The sequence below is a fragment of the Polyodon spathula genome, chromosome 9 (assembly GCF_017654505.1).
Source record: "Polyodon spathula isolate WHYD16114869_AA chromosome 9, ASM1765450v1, whole genome shotgun sequence".
In the NCBI taxonomy this organism is placed as follows: domain Eukaryota; kingdom Metazoa; phylum Chordata; class Actinopteri; order Acipenseriformes; family Polyodontidae; genus Polyodon; species Polyodon spathula.
In genome coordinates, this window is record NC_054542.1 from 45,457,959 (window position 1) to 45,482,172 (window position 24,214).

The window sequence follows — 24,214 nt, forward strand, 5'->3', positions numbered from 1 at the left end:
TAAGAGGTGATTCAATTAAAACTGTCTTGCTGAAGCTATACCTAGCAAATTAGGGAGTTATTTTCCTTTTTCTTTTGCATTAAATTACTGAACATTCTAAATGTTCTCAGAATATGTACACAAGTATTGATTGTTAGCCACATTTGATGGCATGCATTATTACAGATGGCACGTCTAAATACGCAGGACATACATCATGAGAAGAAAGTTCAGATTTTCAATTCTGCTATTAGAGAGGCCAGCTGGATTTTGAAAGGGTACAAACATAGTTCATTAGATTTTGTATTGAGTTCCTTATTTTGAATAATGTATCCTAGATAATGTTCTCTGCACTTCAGTCCTGGATTTGAGTTTGTACCAGTAGAGTCACCATATACATCTAATAAAGGCTAGATAAACCAAGGGGTGTGCGAAGTGCACAGCCACTTTCTTTTGCTAGTAATCAAAAGTTAACTGTATTGAATGATACTTGACACAGTACACTAGCTGTGGACTAGATGGCATTGACTTAGCACATAACAGACCTTTTGGTTGATCAAGACTTTAGTAGATTTCTGTGGTGACTTGAACATTGTTATGGGACTTTTTGTTTCCATCAATTGTTATTCAGGGCACCCAAAAAATGATGTATCTAACATTTCTGTTTAATGTATTTGAATCAGCATTCAAAAGTCACTGAACATTTTCTGAGCAATGTTAGATTTCGATGCGTTGTAGATCATTTAAACTTGAGCTTCCATGACTGACATTTAAGCATAATTCAGTTTAGGAGAACGAAAGGGAAACACCGAGCACTGTATAAATCATGTTTACTATTAGAGTAATGTATTCCTTAGTTAAATAGGAGAAATCTTATTTCCGAAGAGCCAGATGGTTTTTATGTCTGAAAAACAAACATATGCAAGGACATCCGAGCTATTTTAAAGACAAGTAAAAAACCTAATAGCAAGAATGCATTTGCTATTTAGGTGTTCAATTAGTGTTCTGGAAACCGGTAGTTAAAAAAAAAAAAAAAAAAAAGCTTTATGTTAATGAATTCCCTTCTCAATTAAATCTGATATTTAAAAATGTGTTATTAAGTCAATTATCATTAAAAAGACCAGGTACATAGCATCTCATCCTATATCCCATTGCTGTAGTCAGTTTGTTCTGATTTCCAGTTGTTTAATCATTCCTTTTTAATCAGCATCACTTCCTGTTCCTACCCCATCAATCTTGGAGTTGTCACACCAGTGCAGTACAGTGAGAAAATATTTACCTAAATGGTGGGAAAGAACATATCATATAAAGGGTTATGTCATTTTGCTTGTGCTTTGTGTTTTAGGTGACTTTGATTCATTATTGTTTGGCTGTACCATAGACTGTCTCAGTCAGTAAAAGCCTTGCTTTATTTTTGGTGAAAACATCAGCAAGTGAAAAAATAGCTAACAACATTTTGTTTAGTGATTTCAGATTGCTTCAGTCAGTAAAAAAAATAAAGCTGAAAGTAATACAGAGTAAATAATACATATTTATAATACATGTTCTATATGCTGTGACTTCACTGTGAACTATTTTTTATATCTCTGTAGTTTTGTTTTAAGACAAAACTGTTACATGAGCCAGGGCAGATCAACTACATCTCATAACATTATTTCAAGGTTCAAACAGATTCAGGTAAAATAACCTTTTCCAGTTTTACCAGACTATAGGGAAGTGAATGAGCTGATGTCATGAAAACTTACATGGCATACAGTGGTCTTTAAGGAGGCAGAACAATTATTTTGCAAAAAAGAAAATTGCTGCCCTGACTATTGCCATGGCACAATATTATATAGCACAGCTAGATGTTAATGTTGAAGTATGTTGAGTTAAAGGTTCTATCTGAACATAGTGGAACCATGAACATTTTGATGAAAGTAATATCCTAATCTAAGAGCCTCCCTTATTTAAAAGCCCCTGACCTCCACTTTAAATGGGCTGCAACATTATATTTCTTCAGTCACATTGATTTTTAAAAAGGTTCTGAAAATTCTAAAAGGAATCGTAAGACCCTTTCACACTGGCAGTCCTACCCGGGTTTGGAACCTGGTCCTGACTAACTGAGTCACAATCATGCATAGTGTGAAATCATGTACCTGAGTTGGACCCGGGTGACCCACCTCAGGATGTGGGTTGACATGCTTTAACCCGGGTTGAGCGAGACAAACTGCCTGTCGGTTATTCGTGAGCCGACGTGATAACAAACAGCCACGCCTCCGTGGAAGTTTCACTTCCGCAGGGAACGTTTCTGTTTATTCTGTTTAGCCATATTTTTGTTGATTGAGACACAGCATGAGTCAGATTGCAGCAGGGATGAAGAAGCATTTGCTCTAATTAAAAATGTGGCCGACGGTTCAATCCAGAGAAGCTTCGAGTGAAGCGTCAGTAACAAGCTGCTTCCGGGGCATTGATACACGTATTGTGTACTTGGGTCTGTTACCCAGGTCAACCCTGCTTTATCAAAAGTAGTGTGAAATTGCGTACCCCACCCGCATGACACCAGGTCCTACCCGGGTAGGTTCTGACCCGAGTAGATCATGCCAGTGTGAAAGGGGCTGTAGTCAATTACTTTTTACATAAAATTGTGGACAATGGAATTTTACACAATAGGCTTTTATTGTAACTCATTTCAATCAAAAGCCCTCCAAAAAACAAAGAACCCAAACAGTATTCTTACTTCTGGGATTATGTTAACATAGGATAAGCAGAGCGCAGTAAACACAAATTAACATCAATTGTATTGATTTGTTGATTTGAAGGCACTGGAGCCATACTGTATTGTTAAAAGGTGTTACAATGGAGAACTCGCACAGGCAGAAATAAGTTAAAGTATAACTTGATGATCCTTGAAAAAGAAAGAAAATGAAAATGCTGCAGAGACCTTTTCCACCAGATTAGGCAGTTATTGTAATTTATCATCAAGATACTAGGCCGGCTGTGTGAAGTAATAAAACATCTCATCAGAAATGTACTACAGGTCTGAATCCCTCTCTCATACAACCTTCCAGCTAACTGTAGTGTTAAATCAAACTAGGAGAACATTTCCTTAGGCAGCCATTGCCTTTTAATTTCCTGAAGAACCTTAAAATATCATTCATTACAAGAACTACACATATTTGGTCTCATAAATCAACAGCAGCCTGACTGCAATAATTATTACAAGTTAACATGTAATTTTCAAGCTGAAAGCTACGTGCTGAATTTTAGCATATGCAAACGAGGCAATTCAAATGGTGTCTGGGTATTAATACCAAGGAGCAGGTAACGAGGTGCTGGCTATGAATTATGCATCAAAAGCGGTTGATCTTCAGTGAAGGAAATGAATTCAGCATGTAATCTAATTAGTAATGGAAGTCTATTACATCTAACTGCAAAAGCAACTGTCCTTGAAATACATTTATTTACAGAATATGTTGGCACTTTCAATAGAATCTGTTCAAGATAGCAGTACAAGTGAAAGGTTTTTGTTTTGTTTTTCTTTTAATTTTAGCTCTAGACCCGGGAGGCCTCCCAAGAGGACGCAGAGTGTGACGTCCCCAGAGAATCAGCACATCATGCCACATACTGTCCCAGGTCTCATGTCACCAGGAATCATTGCTCCTACAGGTAAATGTGTCTCTGTCTTCAGAAATACGCTTACTATTTCCTCACTTGCCTCAGAGTATAAACTGGTTTCTCAGCAACCAACGGTTTTCAAATGGCAAATTATCGGCACAAAACAAACAAACAAAGAAATGCAAAGACATTGGATGTTGTACAAGGTTTAGCTTTCATCTACTAGCAATTCAAATCAGGTCTTTCAACTGTGATATTTTAATGTTTGTTGTAGACGTGTCAACTGTATTGGTTTCTTGTTGGCTACTACCAGATATTTTCTCAAAATGAAACATTGGTCTCACTAGGTTTACACTTAAAGGTGCATGATTCTTTGGTACTGGGCAGAGTATACTGAGTATAAACAATTAGTACGTATAACAAAACAAAAAATTGTATTGTAAAGGAGATAACATTCCTTAATTGTATTAATATTCCTCAACATAACAAGTGGTATTTGTTATACTGGCGGAACTTGAAGATAGTACAATTTTTTAAACCAGTTATTTCTTAATTTACATGTTAGATTTTACATTTTTACCACAAGAATATGCATTTAAATTTATCGAGCCAAATTCATTAAGAAAGCAAGATTTCATATCAGTTACCAACCCTTGTGTAATCAGCTGCTGTTGACAGTTTACAAAACTAGAAAAAAACAGTTTGTTGTTTTTACTATAGGTTTCGAAATTTGCATTTTCAAGAGATAAATGATGAGGAATTATAACATGATGTGGCAAAACAACATGACAAGCAACAAAGTGCAAGATTACATAAGGTGTTGCTAAAGTGTTTAAAAGAATACAGAGAGTTTTTTTTTTTTATGTAAACATCACAGATAATGCTGCAAAAAAATCAAATAAAAAATAATCCCCTTCACAGCATGCACTTTTACATTATTATTATTATTATTATTATTATTATTATATTATTATTATTATTATTATTATTTGTCGTAGTAGATTATATGCAACAACACTTGTATGGTTGCATGGCTAAATAAGTAATATGTAATATGTAATATTTTACAGTCAACTCTTATTACAACACATTTCAATAGACCAGCAAAAACATTTGTCTTATCAGGGATTCTTATTATTAGGAGCCAAACAGCCATTATGACTACTGTATATTAATAATGTATTGTACATTGACATAGCTGCACTTACAGTACCCACTGAATTGAAACTGAGCTTTCCTGTTTGACCTAATACACAGAAACTAGCATTGGGCTGTAATTAAACGGCAAGCACTTCAATGTTTTTTTTTTTTTTTCAGTACACGCGTAGGAATTGCATAGTTTTCAAATCGGATACAAACAAAAAAGCAATTAATGGGCTACAATATCATTTAAACTGCAGTGGCAGTGTACAACAAGGTCGAAACAATTGCAGGAAAGATTCATAATTATCTTTAGACCGAAGTGCGAAGAGTAAAAGAGTTGCCATATATAATACACATTTCCCTGCCTTATGAGTTGCCAAGTGCAAATAAAAGTTTCATTGATTGAAATCACTGTAATATACTGTAAGTAATTGCCTCCAAGTAAATGACCACTTTGTCACCCCTGGGTCACTAGTTGTTAATTGCTATTACTATAGCCAACCTTGTTTGTGTGGAATATTATAATAGTAATAATAATAATATCATCTTTATATTGCACCTTTTATAGTGGACCACCATCACAAAGCGCTTTACAGAGGTAGGCTGTGAACTGTGCATTATATGCAGAGTCACTTACAACAGGACATTACTTTAACATCTCATCCACAGGATGGAGCGCAAGGTTAAGTGATTTGCTCAGGGTCACACAGTGAGTCAGTCAGTGGCAGACAGGTGGGATTTGAACCAGCCACCTTCTGGTTACAAGCTCTAGACTTTAACCACTGGACCACACGGTTTCCTGTATTACTGTATTCAACACAAAAGAATGACAAGTGCTTTTTTTTTTTTTGCAACAGTTGAATTATCTGTTGAATAATTAGAGATCATCCCTAAATAAGCCTGCCAATTATTATTTTTTTTAATATTATCTCCAGTCTTGGAAAAAAAAAGTGCTTATTATATACAGTATGTGATATTATATTATACATATATTACTTGTTAATGCAAATATTTGTTTCCTTATTTTGAAATGTATTGTTGACAAAGTCATTTTAGTAATAGCTTCCAGTTAGAAAAAAAAGCGTCCCTCTTTATTCTTTGCCCTTATCCAGGAGTCAGTAAATTGTTGAATGAAAGGCTTTTATGTTTGACAAGAATTGATCCAGTTTGTTGTCAAAGTGATTAATAAATGTTCCCTTAGCATCTGTGTTTATGGTTACCATCGTGTCCTGATATGGGTGAATGTGCCTAAAGAGATAAGAGAAAGATGACAGAATTTAAAACACCTATTCACATATCTGTTTCTCTCTCCAAAGAATGCAATTGAAGAAAGGCAGATTTCAAATGCTCTCTGATGTAAGGGAAATCTGTGAGATGTACAGTGGAAAGGACACTTCCTTTCAACTTTCTACGTGTTTCACACTGGCTAGAGTAGTAACATCCTTTGCTTCAGCTCCATACAGCTGGACCATATACGGTAGTTTTCAGATGCAGCTGTAAGGAGTTTGTTGTATTACACACTCCTATTGATAAAGCACTCAGCGGAGATTATTTAAGCCACATAATAGCAAGTGAACAAGAAACATAAGAAAAAATAGATTCAAAGACTGTGACACACAGACTGGAGTGCCCTACTATTCTTATCAACAGTGCATTCTCTATTCATCATTATATGTTAAGAAAAATACTTAAAATAAGCTCCTCTTTGAAATGAATAGTAAAGGCAAGCTTTTTTCCAAGTCTTTCTCTTCCCTATCCCTGCACGAAACGGAAAACATCTACATTTCGTTCATTTTCTTTCAGTGTTTCATATCCAAACTTTTACCTTTATAACTATTTGCAATATGTTCTATGTTCTATATCATCTATACTCAGGATCATGTACTGGAACTTTTACAAATCCTTAACAGGGATATATTGATGTGTTACAATGTCATTTCTTAATGCGCCATTGATGGCATCAATTTTAATACAGTTTAATTGATGAAATATTGTATTCAACAACCAGTGGCTCTCCCATGCTTTTCAGCATGCCTGTATATTTAAATATTGTTCAGCTGAGCCCTGTCAAAGAACTTGTGTGTGACTCATGTTTTCTCATCCGGGCTGTTTGCTGTCCTGTGATGGCAAAACAATCGTTTTATACTAAAAAATGATGGTATGTATTATTTATTGTGGTCCAGTGTTAGAGCAATCCACATTTTAAAAGGAACACATCACAATCTCAATATTTGATCAGCAATTACAACATCTGTACAGTAGAGTAGCTGAATGAAGAAACACAGAACTGGCTACGGATGCGTGTTAAGCAATTGCAAATAGCGGTAACTTATGTTCTAGCCTCTTTTTGCTGATACTGTGGGATCACAAAGGAAAAGATGCTTCAAAGGCGCTTCAATCTACTGGTTTAAAATATTATGTGGAAAATGAAGGCACTTGTACACAAAGTTGAGTTTCTTAATCAGTAATCTTGCAAACTAGTCAAGTGGTGCCAAGGACTCATGTTTACAGTTGTTTACAAACCAAAAGCTTGCTGTGCCTGCTTTTCTGCGTGTAACATAAAGCAGTTGTTTTTCTGTTCAGTTACAAAACCCTTAAAGGCACATGCTTTAAAATATACAGTATAAGGAAATGATCTCAAACCAATCAAATTAAGTCTGAGACAGATGTCCATATAATAGACTGATAGATCATGCTGACTTCTCCATTTTCTGTTTTTTTTCATACAAACTTTATTTGAGTAACATAAATGTAACATTTGTTTAGACATTTGTCTTTTGTGATTACAGTCTTTGCATTTTTAAATGTAATTATTTATAAAACAGCACAACAAAAGGTAATGTATAATGGCTAGTTTTAACAGAAAAGCCCCCAATGTTAAAATATATAAGATAACATACACTCAAAGGCAATCTCTTATTTGTACTTCACATTAAAACAGTTTAAAATTAATCTAAATTATAGTACAAAACTGCTTTAATTTGATCTCTACTGTCAGATATGGGAATGTTGAAAGCGCTGATACTAATGTGATTGTATCCCTTCTGTCTGCCTGCGACCCTCCTTAACATTGAGCAGGTGACTCGATTAAACATAAATCAGGCAGAAAATGCCCTGCATGAAGCAGTACACTGATTCAAACAAATTATCAAATGGCAAAACTCATTCTGTGCTCTGGGCAATGTGAGCTGCCAGAACTTATGTATCAAAACTTCACTCACTGTAAGATTAATTTTATTTATTTTTGTTTGTTTTAATTCCCCACAGCAAGCTTTGTTATAGCCATGGAAAGCTGTCTACTTCACTGTTGTAGGTTCCTTGAAGCAGGCTTTCATTTCCTAGTCAGGGTTCATATCAGCTTCACAGAGACATATCTAAATACATTACAGTGAGATCGCCCTTCTAAATGGTATTCTTTGCTCTCGGCTGACACTGTACATGAGTGACATCTCCTTTAAAACAGAGGAGCTTTGCAAAGCATGGGCTCAGATTCCAACTCTGGGTAGAGCTCATATTTGGCTTAGATATAAACATTTATTAAACCCTTGATACCCCTCATAAGAAAAAAAATAAATAAATACAAAAATAAAACAATTACGCTTCACATTAAATATTAATTCATCATGGAGCGAATTAGAAGCTTGGTGACTGAGCCTTAAAAAAACAAAAGCATAATACAGAATGTTTTCAGAATTGTCTAGGGAAGTTACCTATCATTAACATAAATTAATAATGTCAATTGCTCTTTGCTCACTAACAAACTTAATTTATAGGGATCAATAAAACATATTTGGTCTTTGGATACTAAAAGTGGTGTCCCTTAGTTGAGAAATGTCGATATTGCCCAAAGCAGATACCTGTACCCACTTCTCTGAACATGAGTTCATATATGTTGTATCTGCTGTATACCATTTCCACCCCATCCCAGCAATCCGAGGGTGTTAGCATTTACTGCAATGTTTCTAATTTTGTATCTAAGGAAAGAACCAAGTCATTTAAAATTATTTTAATGATATGAGAGACTGGGATTACTTTTTTTTTTTTTTAAACTACAAACATTTAGATAAGCTTGGTTTGAGTCAAAAAGTGCCAATTAGATAATCACTCTCATTACATCCAAGCAAGAATGATAAATCCGTTTGGGAGCATGTTTTTTTTTTGTTTTTTTGTTTTGTTTTGTTTTGTTTTTTTTTAACCAGTGACTAAGGTATTCTTCAGTATATTAGACTCTCTTCAAATTCTTTTCAAGCTTTTCACCTTTGCATTCGTGGTATCTCAGCAGAAAAGTGTGTCCCAATTGCAATTTTTAGCTGTCTAGTGTTCTTAGTTATCTCCCATTGATTTTCCATATTAATGAGATTGGCTGCAAAACCAGACATCTTATCAGTATGATTTGTAGTTGTTTTAGGTATGCACCTGTTGCTGCCTTCATACTTTACATATTTGTTTGATCCCTTCCACGTAAGTCTGTTATGGCCTGGGCTCCCACTATATTACAATTACCTTCATTACCATAGAACAGGCTTCTTAATATAATGCCCCAAAATACTTGGCATTGTAATAAGGTTGTATGCAGACTTACATAGAAACACAGTTCTGAGTACATGGGAATTTGTCAGTTGAATTACCCTACCAGATTTGAATGGAAGCTGTGTTAACACATGTCTTTACTCTGATTTCAAGTTTCTGTTGTAGAGAATACTTTCTTTTTTATGCAAATTATTTCTCTTAGCCCAATAGCTGAGTTACATAGTGGTTAGAATTAAGTCTAACCACACCACCAAACATATTACCAATACCACCAATACATCATACAAAACCACTGCTGTTGATCCAGGCATTGACACGCTGGCTTGGGCAAGATCAACTAGATTAGGAGAGAGAAAGTGCTATAACAGTGATCACGATAAAATACCATTACAGTAAAGTAAGTCTACCAGTGTTTGCACTATCCCACTGACTTGCCAGTGAGGCAGGGAGTGAGAATATAGTACCTTACCTTGCAGGTGAGGTCACAGCTCTGGGAATGAGCTTTAAATGAAAGTCTGGTTTAATCTTCCGCCTCTGGGATGGGACTACTTCAGCTATACTACACACATCTGCAAAATCAGCAGCTGAGGTAGAAATGAGCATGGCTTCTTCCCCCAGAGTAAAGAATAGTAATAGTTTAAAGAGAGGAAAGGCAGAAAGGTTATTGGAGAGAGGAGGGACAGATAAACGCAGGTAGGAATGGACCATCCATTAAGAAAAAGCAAATGGAGTATGTTGCTGTATTGAATATAATATTCTGATTTAGTTCTTTCATCATAATGTTACAGAGACCTGGATTACAGTGTCAGTACCGTTGTAATTTTTTAACTGAAACCTCACAGTTGACAGGAAATATTTACAGTTCCTTTTCAATTCAAAGATGACCACCAGCAACGTTAGATATGGGGTATGCCTGCCTGCTGGTAGGTATTTTCTAAGCTCTCTATAGCAGAGCTGCTGACAGGCCCCCTCCTGGGATGACGCCCCCCCCCCGCCTACTGAGGGGTTAAAACTGTCATACTGAGAAAGCCATTTCTCTTTTTGCCTCTCAAGATAGTAAGCATATTGTGAAAAAAAGCTTTGAGTCTACTGCAGTGCCATTGCCTTTCAGTACCGACTTGCTTCATTGGAAGGCGCAGAGAAGCTGGGCTTGGCAGGATTCCCCCTGGTTGACTCCATCATTGCGGCCTTGGTTAAGGCCCCGCCGGTGTGTGGATTTTCAAGGGACCGTATGTGCCTGAACCCTCAATATAGGGTTACAGAGACAACATTTGAGGATGGCTTAGGCAATGTGTGGCATATGTCAATCACCAGGGCAACCTTTGGTCCCCAGGGTTGCATCACATCACCTTCCGTCTCCTGATTTGGGCATAACAAATCCCGTTGTCCCTACAGGCAATGCATCTTACCGGAGTGACGAACTGGGCAGCAGACCTCCTGTCGAGGGAGGGTGTGCATCCATCAGAGTGGTGACTCCACCCGCATTTAGTGGAGTGCATTTGGGAACGGTTTGGGAAGGTGAAGGTCGATCTCTTCACCTCGGCGGAGACAACACATTGCCCCCTGTGGTATTCCCGCAACTGCTTCGGGGGTCCACTCGGCATCGACGCCCTAGCCCACGAGTGGCCCAGGATGCTCCTTTACGCGTTCCCGCCAGTACCATTGCACCCGGTTCAGGTTCGGTTAGAGAAAGTGGCAGTTCTCCTAGTGATCCCTTGATGGCCCAGGAGAAATTGGTTCTCGACTCTATCTCAACTCATACAAGGCCAGGCCTGGGAGATCCCGCTTCGCCTGGATCACCTCAGTCAGACGAGAGGCACTCTCTGGCATCTGATACCTGGCAGGTTCCAATTATGGGTCTGGCCACTGAACAGGACTGCTGGACAGACCTAGGGCTATCAGATGTGGTTGTGGGTACTCTGCAGAGCACTAGGGCAGACTGAACTAGATCGCTGTACGCCTATAAGTGGAAGTATTTCCAAAATTTTTGTCTGACTAGAAGTCATGACCCAGTTTCTTGCCCATTGCCAGTTATCTTGCAGTTTCTGTAAGAACTGCTTGATGCTGGTAGGTTACCTTTCACATTGAAGGTGTATTTAGAGGCTATCTCTACATGTCATGTCTCCATAGATTTGTATTCTCCGGGCGCTCTGTGGTTATGCCCTCCTAGGAGGACTTCTCCCAGAGTGGAGCCTTGATGTTGTACTGGAGGCCCCATTTGAGCCGATACACTCCATAGAGTTGAAGCATCTGTCTATGAAGACAGCCTTCCTCTTGGCTATCACCTCCGCTTGCGGGTCAGTGAGTTGCAGGCTCTTATATGCATATTTGGGACAATTGCAGCTGGGTGTCACTGCGTACAAACCCTGCTTTCCTCCCCAATGGGATTACAGCCATCCACATGAATCAGTCTGTGGAATTGGAGTCTTTCCATCCACCTCCATTTGCTTTGGAGGAGGATAGGAGATTGAATTTCCTCTGCCTGGTGCGGGCATTGAGGGGTTACATGGATAGGATAAGAGCTCTGCATCATACTGACCAGCTCTTTGTCTGTCATGGTATATGGACCCTAGGACAGCCCCTCTCAAAGCAACTGTCGCACTGGATTGCGGACACAGTCTCTGCGGCGTATGACAATGCTGGCTTACTCCCATCTGTGAGACTAGCTGCACACTCTACTAGAGGGCTGGCTACATCTTGGGCCCTCTTCTGTCTGATATATGTACGGCGGCTAGCTGGGCTATACCGCATACGTTCTCCAGGTTCTACCACATAAATGTGGTGGATCCTTCCTTGCACGAGGGTCCTTGAGGTTGCACTCTCGCACTGCTAACCTTCAGTTATACGGTTCTGATGTGTACCTCATATGCTGCCATTCCTTCTCCCTCGCAACGGCTCTGGTATACATTATCCCATACCTAAAGTTGTTGTTGGTCTTCTAATTGAAAGGGAATGTTAGGTTACTTACTGTAACCTTGGTTCCCTGAAAGATGACCACCAATCACGAGATCACATCAGTCGCCCTCACAGGTTCGATGCAAAAAGAGAAATGGCTTCCTCGGTATGATGGTTTTAACCTCTTGGTAGGTGGGACCGAGGGCGTCATCCCAGGAAGGATCCTATCAGCAGCTCTGGTATAGAGAGCTCAGAAAATAGGCAGGAATATCCCATACCTAATGTTGTTGGTGGTCATCTCTTTCAGGGAACCAGGGTTACGGTAAGTAACATAATGTTTTTTTGTTTTTTTTTAATACCTTACAAGTCATTTCTTGTTCACAAGGATTGTAGAGGGTTTTCTTCCTATTTTTTTCACACATTAGACATATTGTCCACACGTAAAACGAAACAGCCTTCTATCTGATTGTCCTTAATGACAGCTTCTCCTGTTAAAACAACTATTGTCTTCTTCGATTTAATGACAGAAGATCTGAAGTGTTTAATTTTTAATTGTGAGCTGGTATGAAAGCTTACTTTGAGTAGCTGAGGTTTGAAGCACTCAGCAGGAAGGACACAGCTTACTTATGAGATGTTTTCCTAATTGTCAAGGCTTTATAGAGGTTTTGTAAATTCTTATTCATTAGATGGGGCTTTATGAAACTCCAGTTTGATGGGAAAGGCAGTTCGTGTCTGCGTATTGTATTGCACTGTCTTCTAAATCATGCATGTAAAACTCAGAGCATAGAGTAATTACAGGAACTAACCATACCTATTTTTACTGAAGGCAGTGTAAAAGAAGTAGAGATGTTATCAGTGTGAGGCAGCACTTAATACTTTGTTCTGTTTCAGCAGCAGAAAGGAGATATTTAGTCGTCCTGTAATCTAATATCATAATGTGACAAGCAGACTTTTTAAGAAATGAAATGCTCATTTAAATTAGGAAATGATAGGTAAATTGATCAATGTGCCGAAACATTAGCAGATTGAACACAACACAAGCACCATGTACTACATTTGGCTTTGCTAATGTTTTGGGTTCATATTACAAAGAATCTTGATGCTGGAAATTAAAAACATGGCAAGTACAGTTTTTTAACTTGTACGTAGCAGAAAATCTGTCAACTATTTTGGCTTGTCTTCTTGTGAATTCAGGGGACGTTTCTCTAGGGATTTAAGGTTCCACATGTTAAAACACAAGTAAAATAACGACTTATCAATGGACTTTTAACACATGGTTTTCTGACAGGACGACCCTTTAATGATAAGTAGACAGCATTTGATCCTCAAGAACCACATCCAATTCTTTGTCATGACATATGAGCTAAACCAGATCAAAATAATTTTTGATTTCCCAATTACTCTCAGAGCAAAGGGAACAGTGTTAAAAATAGAAAGGATGGCAAACTAATTACTGTACAGTACATACTGATATCACTGTATTTTTTGGTCCAGTGCGACTACATAATCTCGTGCAAATTTCTTGAGGACTTGCATTATATGCTTACAGATATTTCCATGTAGGGTTATTTTTTTCCCCCAAACAATTTGTTTCACTACAAAAACAAAAAAAATAAATAAATAAAAAGGTAAAAAGTATTGTTTGTGTTATCTTCTTACAATGTAGCTCACAACACATTAGGGCACTACAGTTGGGGCCACTATGTGGTAGAACGACCCATATAAAACTAAAGTGAACTGCAAATATAGGCAAATAATAGTTTTATTTGTTTTTACTAATAAGGTCACAGCAGGGTTACTAGGGAGGAGCAGCCTTTTTTCTCTTCTGGAGAACTGGTACAGATGTATAAATAATGATATATTATTCAACAGGTTGTTTCAAAACTAATTTTGACAAGCTAGGTTACTGTGTAATTTCCTGATATTCAAACAATACTTTGTACGCATTGTGCAACAGCTGTTTAAAGTACACTGAGCAAATTGAAATACACTTTTATGGATTTGGAATGATTGTATTGTGATAAGATTAGCAATTACTTTATTTGTGACACGCAACAGATTTTTTTTTTCTTTTTTTACTTTGCACAAAGTTCAACAAACAATACGTTTGTTGAATTGTTTATACAGTCTTTTTTTACTATCTCATTCACAGAGTATTATCATAATAATAAGTATAGTTTAATAATACTGTCTGTCTGCAGTGAAAAAATAAAAAAAGGTGAAATAACTGGCTACTAGCTACACGTTCCAACAATATATAGGAAGCTTATTTGGGGGAAAAAACAAACAAACTACAGTGCAGTTAAAATGTGTTTATCTATAGCTATGCCCTGTACTTAGTGCTTCAAATGTTTTACATATCTAAAACAAAGAAATGACCAGACACTGACTTTAGCCACTATTATGCTGTCTAGGATGCACAAAGTTAAGTTCACTCCTTGGATCCTGAGGCTCAAACCTGTACTGAAACACTGTGCATTGAGTTGGCATGCTGACCTATGTCAAGCCATGTTTTAACATAATCTTCATGTTTAAACAGTACCAGTGGGCCGACTAATCTGATGATCAAGTGCGATGACACTGTTGTTGTTAGGAGTGTAGTTTTTTGGCATTTCGTCATTTGGGGTGAAAAACAAACAAGTAACTTCCTTACTCATAGAAGCGACATCCTGAAATATATCAGTACAGTACACTTTTGTCATTCAATTCATGGAACAGGAAAGCATGTTTTCTATTCTCAGACATATCAGACATATTTTTTTTTACTTGGTGGTCAGTTATACAATCTGTTGTGATATCATGGTTTATATTATTTCAGGACTGATAACAATCCAATCAAAGAGCCCTGACCACACTTAGACCTCTGCATGTCATTATTACCAATCCATGCATAACATTTGTCTCTTTACATCATTACGATATAAGAGGACAGGTGTTTTTTCTCAGCAGCTTTCTTAGATAAGTAAACCAAGATTCAGAGCTGCACCCCAGAAATAGAAAAAAAAAAAAAAAAAATCTTGTTGCATTTCAGATATGAACTGGTAATTCTTTATTGCCTGGGTTCTAAAGTCAGTCTTTGTGTACTGATGTGTAGTTAATCTGATTTTAATTTAATTACACTATTATTAGGAAAGGGCACATACATTCACTATGTGTTATAAGACTGTTCTGACACTGCACAGGTATAGAGCAGCAAACATGTTAATTAGTAATGAATGAACAATCTGACAATATGCAGAGGCATGACAGCATTAAGACAGTCTGCTGCTGGTTCCTTTGCATATTAATAGATCCCTCATTATTATTTAATATGACAGCAGCTCCAAGCGCAGTGGCTAGTACTAACACTGGATTACCATTAGTTGTAACGTGTATTCGCTGTGACAACACATTGCTTTATTTGTTTCAAAATGAAATAATGTTGATAGTGAAAATATTTGTTACAACCTTAGTAGTGGAACATGACTGGAATTAGTTTGTATACATTTCTCGATTATGTGAATCTGAGAACTGCTTGTATCTGTTGATACATTTGGCTTAATGAGTCCTCTTCAGTCCTGTATTTCATCATTCTTCCCTGCTACCCATTTCTCTGTGTTTCAGGTAATAAACCTTTGAGGATTTAAGTGCTCATGCAAATTATTTGTCATTTCATAGAGGGTTTTATTGGGTGATTACATAAATATTCTAAACATTAAAAAGACACAGTCAGTAGAGATGGAACCAAAAACAACCCTTTAAACAAAATTGAACCGAGAATACAATTATATGTTTTTTTTTTATTTGTTTTGTTTTTGTATTCAATATTCATTTAAAGGCCAGAAAATAAGATAAATGGCAGCAACAACAATAAAAGTGTGTTCTATTGAAATGCACAGAATGAGCTCGATCGACAGTGCAAGAAACAATGTCATGGCCTGTCATCCATTTGACAGTGGCACTTTAATGACAACACAAAAATGTTATTTTCTGTTTAGTTGCTGATAAAATGTGACTGTTTCTGTAAAGACCATTTGGAGGATGACAGAAGTATATATCAGATTAAGCAATTAATCATGGAAGCTCTTTATTTTACATTGTTTTATGCTAGTTATATGCCAAGATAAAACTACTGACTCCCTTATACATGTAGCACTATATATATATATATATATATATATATATATATATATATATATATATATATATATATATATATATATAGAATAATGTGACAGTTCTATGTGTGTGTGTGTGTGTGTGTGTGTGTGTGTGTGTATATATATATATATATATATATATATATATATATATATATATAAAGCACACTGTATTTGATATACAACCTCTTCAGAACCCAATAAAATAAGGATCAGTCTACAATTACTTTTTATATGTAAAGACATTTTAGACTTCAATTGAATTGTTGACTTCATTTAAATAAAGTTGCATACTGATCTTTAATTTTGTAGCAAATGCTGAATAAGTCAAATAAGCCTTTTCTATTATTTTAGTGGCAGGATTCCACCCACTCTTCTACAGATTCCACTCTGACACGGATGATATTTTAAAGGATAGTGACAAATGTCGGCAGACAACAGGTAAATGTTATTTGTTTTCATTTTATTTGAATATAACATGCTACATTTTTGTGAATTGCAGTTTTTGTATTTAACACATTTGCATTTGTTTGCTGACATTTTGTAAGGATTTAAACGCTGTTTATATTAGTCCTGGCATGATAATTATTTTAATAGGATCATGCTAAGATCAGTCTGTCATGAATGCAAATAAGTCAGAAAATGCATGTACTATAAAACTATTTGTTAAAGATCAGAAACTTTTATACTTTTATACTACATTTATATCCATTTATCTTGCAGAAGGAACAAACAGATCAACTAAATACATTTTTGTGTTTTTCAGTAACCTATAATTTTAATACTGTAACACTGTAAAATATGTGGTAATTAAATAAATGATGGTTAAATGTAAGAGATTGACCTCACTGTAGGCCAACGCCTTTGGTTTATTCAGAGGCCAGTACAGTATAGGATGATGGAAAGCTTAAGGCTTCAAGTGGGTAATTCAGTCACCACTCCTGTCTCTAGGGCCTCTTTTCAGCAAAGACTTAGAATTTTTGCTGCATTATGCCAGTGTGACATTAACCACTGTATGATTAGGACTCTCCAAGCTAATTTAATTGCTGTAATGTAGACATGCAAACCGTAAAGCTTTAAAACGATTTTAATTACAATACAAAATGACATACTTAGTCATTGGTGTTTTTGTATTCATAATATCTTCATCAAGCTTGCAACATATGTGTCAGATTTACAACTGCACCCTGAAAACCAGCAGAGAATTACTTTTATAATGTGGCATTGTACATCTCTTTAGTGACTAAGTAGTGCAGGGAAACAAAACTGAAAAAAACCTCATTGAAAACCTAGATTCATGTATCCATGGAATTGTTTCTATGGTGACAGTGACTTCCTTATTTGTGTTGTTTTCTATAGCATGCCCCGATTACAGTATGAGCACAATAAGAAAATCTCCCCATCTTCATCATTACAATCTCTGACATAAATATATCCAATTTCATTGGCATCCAACATTAGTAAAACCTGTTAAGATCCTATTCAATGTAACAGTGACTCATTAGGACACTTAAAGTGAAAGAGTTGTAATGAAAGCATTGTAAAGGGTAAATGTCCTAACAAAATCTGAACAAATGCTTCTTCATAATTTAAGACATATACTTAAAACTACTTAAATAATAACTCAACTTTATGAAACAAAGGAAGCTGTGTTCAGTTTTTTGTTGATTAAGAAAATTGAAAGACAGTCACTCTTTTTTTTTCAAAAATTGGAGATGAAAGGAAAACGAGCTGTAGAAGTCACCCATGTGTAATTTAAGATTTGTTTTCAACCTCGTTGTCCGTAACAGTTGAAAGAAACTTGCATTGAAAGTTTATTAACTAGGCCAGTGCCTGAGGCAGTAGGTTTCATTTATTATAACTGTCTTGACAGTGTTCTTCTTTCTTTTTAAAGTTAAAGAGCAAGATAATACCTTACAAAAATAGATCCTTCGACACTTTAACAAAATCAAGTTTCAAGTCATCAGATCATTTGGAGCCTTCATGGCACTTACCATACAACCTTTAGTAAAAAAAAAAAAAAAAAAAAAAAAAAAAAGTACAGATACATTTATTCAAAACATTTTTTTTGAAGGAGGTTCATTTAGATTGAGTACAATCCAGTCTTGAAAATGATTTGTAAATCATTCATTTCACCAGTTTAAATCAGATATTTATTTATACACATGTCAGTGTGGCTACAGTTCAGGTATTCAAGAATCATGGTCGTTTTTAGAAAATGCAGTTTTCTGAAAAGTAATTCACATTTCAAGTCACGAGAACACTTCAGAAACAGTAATGCAATATTTTCAAGCAAAGTAAACACAGAAAAGTGTTGTTTAAAAAAAATAAAAATAATATTCTGAATTAGTTTTACAAAAACAGCAATGTGTAAAACAGTTAGCAGTGAATTGCATTGCTAACTGTTTTACATGTGCACTACAATAAACATACAAGTATTATTTATAACATGCAAATAATAAAGCAGTGATTAACTTTATCAAAACAGGGAGTGGACAAAAGCTGGCATTTGTAATTGTGTGTAACTGACTAATTTGCATAACATGGCATTGTATTGTAAGGTATTAATGGGCCTAGTGGTGCAGAACACCTTGAATATCTAGGCTAAGATGATCCTTGTGTACAGACCTGAACTGGTTTATTTATATATTATATTATATATTATATATTTTTAAAAACAGTTTACTTACTCTGAACAGCTACACATACATGTGGTGTGTTAATTATGTTTGGCCATTTATTTATGTTGATCATTTTTATATTACTCTTTTTGTATTTATTCACATGTTATCTATCAGCCAATCAAGTCACTCCTTTCACAAACGCTCAATTTTTACAAAACAGTTGAATTTAAAATTCATACTACATACATGTTTCAATTAGTCTTGCTCCTAATTAAAGACAGTTTATAATACATTAAGCTGAGCCTTATGTCATTTAAATAACACTATTGGGTGACAACCAATCGATTGCAGATTCATTGTTCTCTTAAGCCCAAAGTGTTCATGAGAGAGACTCAGCTATAGATATTGACTTATTTTTATTTATCCAGAGTCTGTCAGCTGAGATGCCACTTCTCATTTCCATTGTGGTTCTGACTGTTCAGTTTTACTGCTTGGTTGGTTGAAGGCACATATGAATTTACATGCCCCAGGCCAACACAATAAGTAAGTGCCTCAGCTAGGATTCTGGATCCCAGTCCTCAGCATTAACCTATTGGGCACTGACTTGATAAAATGTATAGAACACCAAAGCTTTGGTTATGGGATGAACAATATTTCTGCATACATATTGAATAGAATAAGCTCACCACAAACAAGTGTGGCTATTAAATCCTGTCATGGTGTATACTGTACATCAGTATTGAACTGATGTCTTTTAAAATGCAAACAAGATTTTAAATGATGTGCCCCTTCATTTCAGCTAGAGAATCCGCTTCACGCCATCTGCCTATTAGATGGTTAGAAACCAGGACTGCGTATTAATGCCACATGTTCGATCCTCGCGTACTGGCTAGATTCATACTGCTAATAGCTGCACTTGAGTCATGTCACTGAAATGTGTGTGACAACTAAGCAATGAGATATTTATGAAGCTGCCTGTCCCTCGTAATAAACATCGATGGAAATACCAGGTATAAACTGGTTAGCAAAGGGCAGCATTTAAACATATAAGTGATTCAAACTCAAAAGGTTCCATATAGGATCATCTGTCATGTCCATATTTTAAAAGCTTTCTTTGATGTCAAGTCAGGAAAACCTTAATACCTCCTTTCAATAAATTAATTGAACCCTCAGGTAATTCAAGTAACAACAGTATGTTACCTCATGGTAACAAATCTGTATGGAGGAGGTTTCAGTTAGCTGTACCATAATGCAGTACAACATTAGCACTGTACTGTAAGTACAAGTGGCAACACTTTCAAATGTTTAAACATCTCAGTGTTTCACTGTTTAAAGTAAACAGCTAACAGAATAATTATAAAAATCTCACCAACTATATATTATTTTCACTTCATAGATCTCACTTTTTGATATATTAAAGATTTGCATAATATGTACTTCAATGAAAGAACACAGTCAACACTGAAAACATCACTAGGAAAGCAATGATTGGTTATTGACAGAGCATGGAATAGTTGTTATGGTAGTTAGAATTCTTGTACAAAAAAAAAAAAAAGTAAGCTAGTTTTTAAGCCTGATTTTTAATATACATTTCTCAGAAAAATCTTCAAAAAAACGAACTTTCTGCCATTTTCACTCCTTTTCAAGAACTCAAACTCCTGTAAACATTATGATTGCCTTGCCCAGTGAACAATGGCATCTTTATTTATGACTGATGTGATTTCAATGTCGACTGTGTTTTTCCATGCAAGCGCACTGAAGTATCTGTAAAGTACAATCAATAAATGATCTTCCCTAATAGCTTCAAAAAGTACCATTAAAAATGTAGATACACATTTACAGAATGTGTGCATTTTCTATATGGAAACATTTGAGACCTATGAAGTGACATGTTGGGTAAGATTTACTGGAAATATTTGATGGCCAGTCTTCACCTGTATGGCAATATGTTTATATCTCATACTTTGAATCACATCACAGAAAAGTACCGTAGTACAGTCACATTTTTTATGCAAAAACATTCTATATCAGTTTATCCCAGTGTATATCAATCTATTGCAGGTTTTATTTTTTTTAACTGGTAGTGGTCAGCAAAACACCATTTATTTATTTATTCATGTATCTATTTCCGCTTGGCAAGTCAGAGAAATACAGTTTTAGAAGTCTCATTAAGAGCTGATACTGGCATTTTTAAAATTGTATTATATAAAATGTACAAAATACAAAGACAAAGTGTCTTTTTTATACTAATATATCACTTACTGTTACTGTCTATTTTAACATTGTAGCTTTGTTTGAAAATCTGCGCTTGGTGGATATTTATATGTTACGGTTCTGTAGCAGATGCTGAGTTTTACAGAGGATTTCTTCAAGCTGCTCAGAGACTGCCCGGAGCACACCTTCATGATGTCAACACGTTCAAGTCAAGGTACTACCTTGGATCAGGTAAAAAGCACCTTTTTCCGTGATACCTGTATGAGTGCAGTCTATAGAAAAGTGTTGACGTCTAGAAGACTTAAGCTTGGCAGTCCCAGACAAAGCCAAAATCCTCAAAAAAATCAGTACCTGCCCCTGGTGTTGCTACAGTACTGTGAATATCCAAATCCAGTATTATTTTATAATGAAACTACAGTGATAGTACAAGGACGTAACAGTAAGTAACAAGTTCATTATGGAAAAGACACAATGTTCTGTATCACTCAATCACCACTGGTATTACAACAGAATATTTTAATATGCCAACATAAGGGACTCCCAGCGCCTTAACCTTCCTAGTTTTAAATTGCATTCATTCAGCAGAGGGTGAACTACTGTTTCAAGGGTAGCTGCAGTTATAAAGTGCTATGATGCTGAAGGTCAGAGGATCGTTGCCTTTTTGCACACTTGAGATTTATTTTTGCTGCTAGATCGAACACTGCATCACTATGTGTTTAAATGTGCTTTTGCTCCCATGACAACTCTGTGACATCTGTAAGAGAATTCCTTTATTCTTCCAGAGCTGCATTGTGAATAATATTGGTTTGTGGATGGGTTTTTTTAGTCAGATAGGCATAGAGCCAGTGAATGCCAGTAGTAGCGAGCACATTAATGACTGTACAGGCACTCCAGGTTTTGACATTGTTTTCTGCCTCTTTCATGTTGAAATGCCATAGCTTCTTTCATGTTCAGGCAGAAAGGAAAAATCAAAACTGTAGTGATATTTTAGGTTGCAAATCAAAGCTGACCCTTTTTTTTATTATAAAATACAAAAGACCAGCCACATTGTTAATATTAAAGCCAGTGTGAATTGGAATTAAAGTGTTCTTTATTATATTTGAGTCTGTGTCTGGGTGGATAGGGGTTGAGAGGGTTCTAGGTTTGAATTGAGTTGAGTATTAGGGGTAACACTTGTGTTTTCTCATGTTTCCCTCAAACAAAACAGAGCAGTGGAGGAGAGTTGGTGGCATCAAACATATAAATCGGGCAGTCATGGTACAACACATGATAAAAGCAAGAACCACTGTATCACAAACAATCTTATAATAATAATAATAATAATAAATAATAATATAATAATAATAATAATAATAATAATAATAATAATAATAATAATAATAATAATAACAGGAAAAAATCATTATTTCTGCAATTCATAGGCAACGAGTTTCAAAAGCAAAACTCAAGACAATGTACTTGTGATGAAGAAAGCAGTGTTTGAGACAAAGAACCCATCTGCAGTTACACCATAGTTTGTTAGATTTTTTAAAAATAGTTTTTTAAACTGCTGCTGTGTGCATTTCCTTTCAAATATTTGGGATACTTCAAACTGTAGTGTTTCATTATAGTTGTGTTTAGAAATAATAAAAAAACAACAAAAAAACATTATTCTTTTTTTGGAATACATTTCGGAGCACTGAAGTGCAGCAGGTTAAAACAGCCAAGGCCTGTCAGTAAATGCACAAAACCGACACACAGCAATGCTGTGGTGATATCCGAACTCAATTAAAGGTAAAGAAAATACGATCATCCTGCTCATCATGTCATTGTTGTGTTGGGCCACCAGGTCTCTCAGCCGCAGCAGCTGCAGCTGCTGCTGCAACAAACGCTGCCATTGCAGAGGCCATGAAGGTGAAGAAGATCAAGTTAGAAGTCATGAGCAGCTACCACAGCAGCAGTAACCAGCATGGGGCAGATTCAGAGAACGGAGACCTGAATTCCAGCGTGGGTGAGTGATTCTCTGAAATTTTCATTGACTAAATCCCCTAATTTGACATTTTTGTTCCAGTGTACTTACGTACCCTTTATTAATCCAAGGTGATTTTGTACTTATGCAGTTGAGTCAAAACCAAATATGCTATATGTATTTGACTGCAGTGCAGTTGGAGCTCGACCACAATACAAAATAAAACAATACAAAGTGCAAGACCCAATAAAACCAAAGGGAAACTTGACAAAAAGAGGTGGAATTGTTTTGCACAGATCTGGTCTATACCGTAACACCCAAATGCATCATATAAGTGTATAGCGCATAAGCATAACTGAAAAACTCAGGTAAGGTTCAGGTACAAACCAGCTTTCTGTTTTAAACCTTTGTTTCATTTGTGACTCAATTTTGTCTAAATCCAGGTGATGTCATGTGCTATATTTAGGACTGGTAAAAGGACTGTTTTGCAACTCGTTTATGATTGTTTATGTTCTTCACGAAAAGGCCGTTACAAAGGGGGACTTTAGTGTATATAACAAAGCGACTACATTACCCAAGATCCCTGGATCCGGAAAATCTCATGATAAGAGAAAGGAGCGAGAACTATTTACTGTGCTATGAAGCCCGCTGGGTTTATAGTTATCTCAATTCAACCTTAGAATGTAAACGTTAGGGAATAAAACATAGTTTCAAGTTGAATCAAATTGTTGACGTCTGTTTATAAACAAATACTACAGAACAACTGGTATACTCTTTGTTATCGATAACATTTTCATTTTACCCGCTATTACAGGGGGGGTTCAGACAAACCGATATGTAGCCAAAGGTGGGCTTCATTATATGCTAATTGGGGTGGGGCTATGCTAAAATGGTAGCTTAATGAAAGTTAAAATAAAAAATATATTTTGGGACAATTAATAAAATGACCAGAGCCAGTAATTTGAGTGACCAGGGCCCTGAACAAACCTCCCCTTATCATTATAAAAGTCTCAGCTGAGTCATTAGGGTTACTTTTTAAGTTGTGCAGGTATAGGGGTAGAATAACATCTATTTAATAGGCCTGATAGCTTAAACTCTTGGCACCTGATCATTCATTTTGAGGATACAGTAGTTCTAAAACCCAG

General features: G+C 36.1%; 1 protein-coding gene across 8 annotated transcripts in view; it reads left to right on the top strand.

Annotated features, from left to right (window-relative positions):
* Positions 1 to 24,214, top strand: part of LOC121320946 (dachshund homolog 1-like) — a 159,948-nt gene that overhangs the window by 64,021 nt on the left and 71,713 nt on the right. For 2 of the 8 annotated variants that reach the window (XM_041259774.1, XM_041259769.1), the window contains exons 2-5: positions 3,512 to 3,627; positions 16,638 to 16,724; positions 21,248 to 21,352; positions 22,950 to 23,111. In XM_041259774.1, the coding sequence (XP_041115708.1) occupies positions 3,512 to 3,627; positions 16,638 to 16,724; positions 21,248 to 21,352; positions 22,950 to 23,111 (470 nt within the window). The remainder of the gene's footprint in view (positions 1 to 3,511; positions 3,628 to 16,637; positions 16,725 to 21,247; positions 21,353 to 22,949; positions 23,112 to 24,214) is intronic. The other 6 variants (XM_041259776.1, XM_041259775.1, XM_041259770.1 and 3 more) reach the window with 5 other exon arrangements.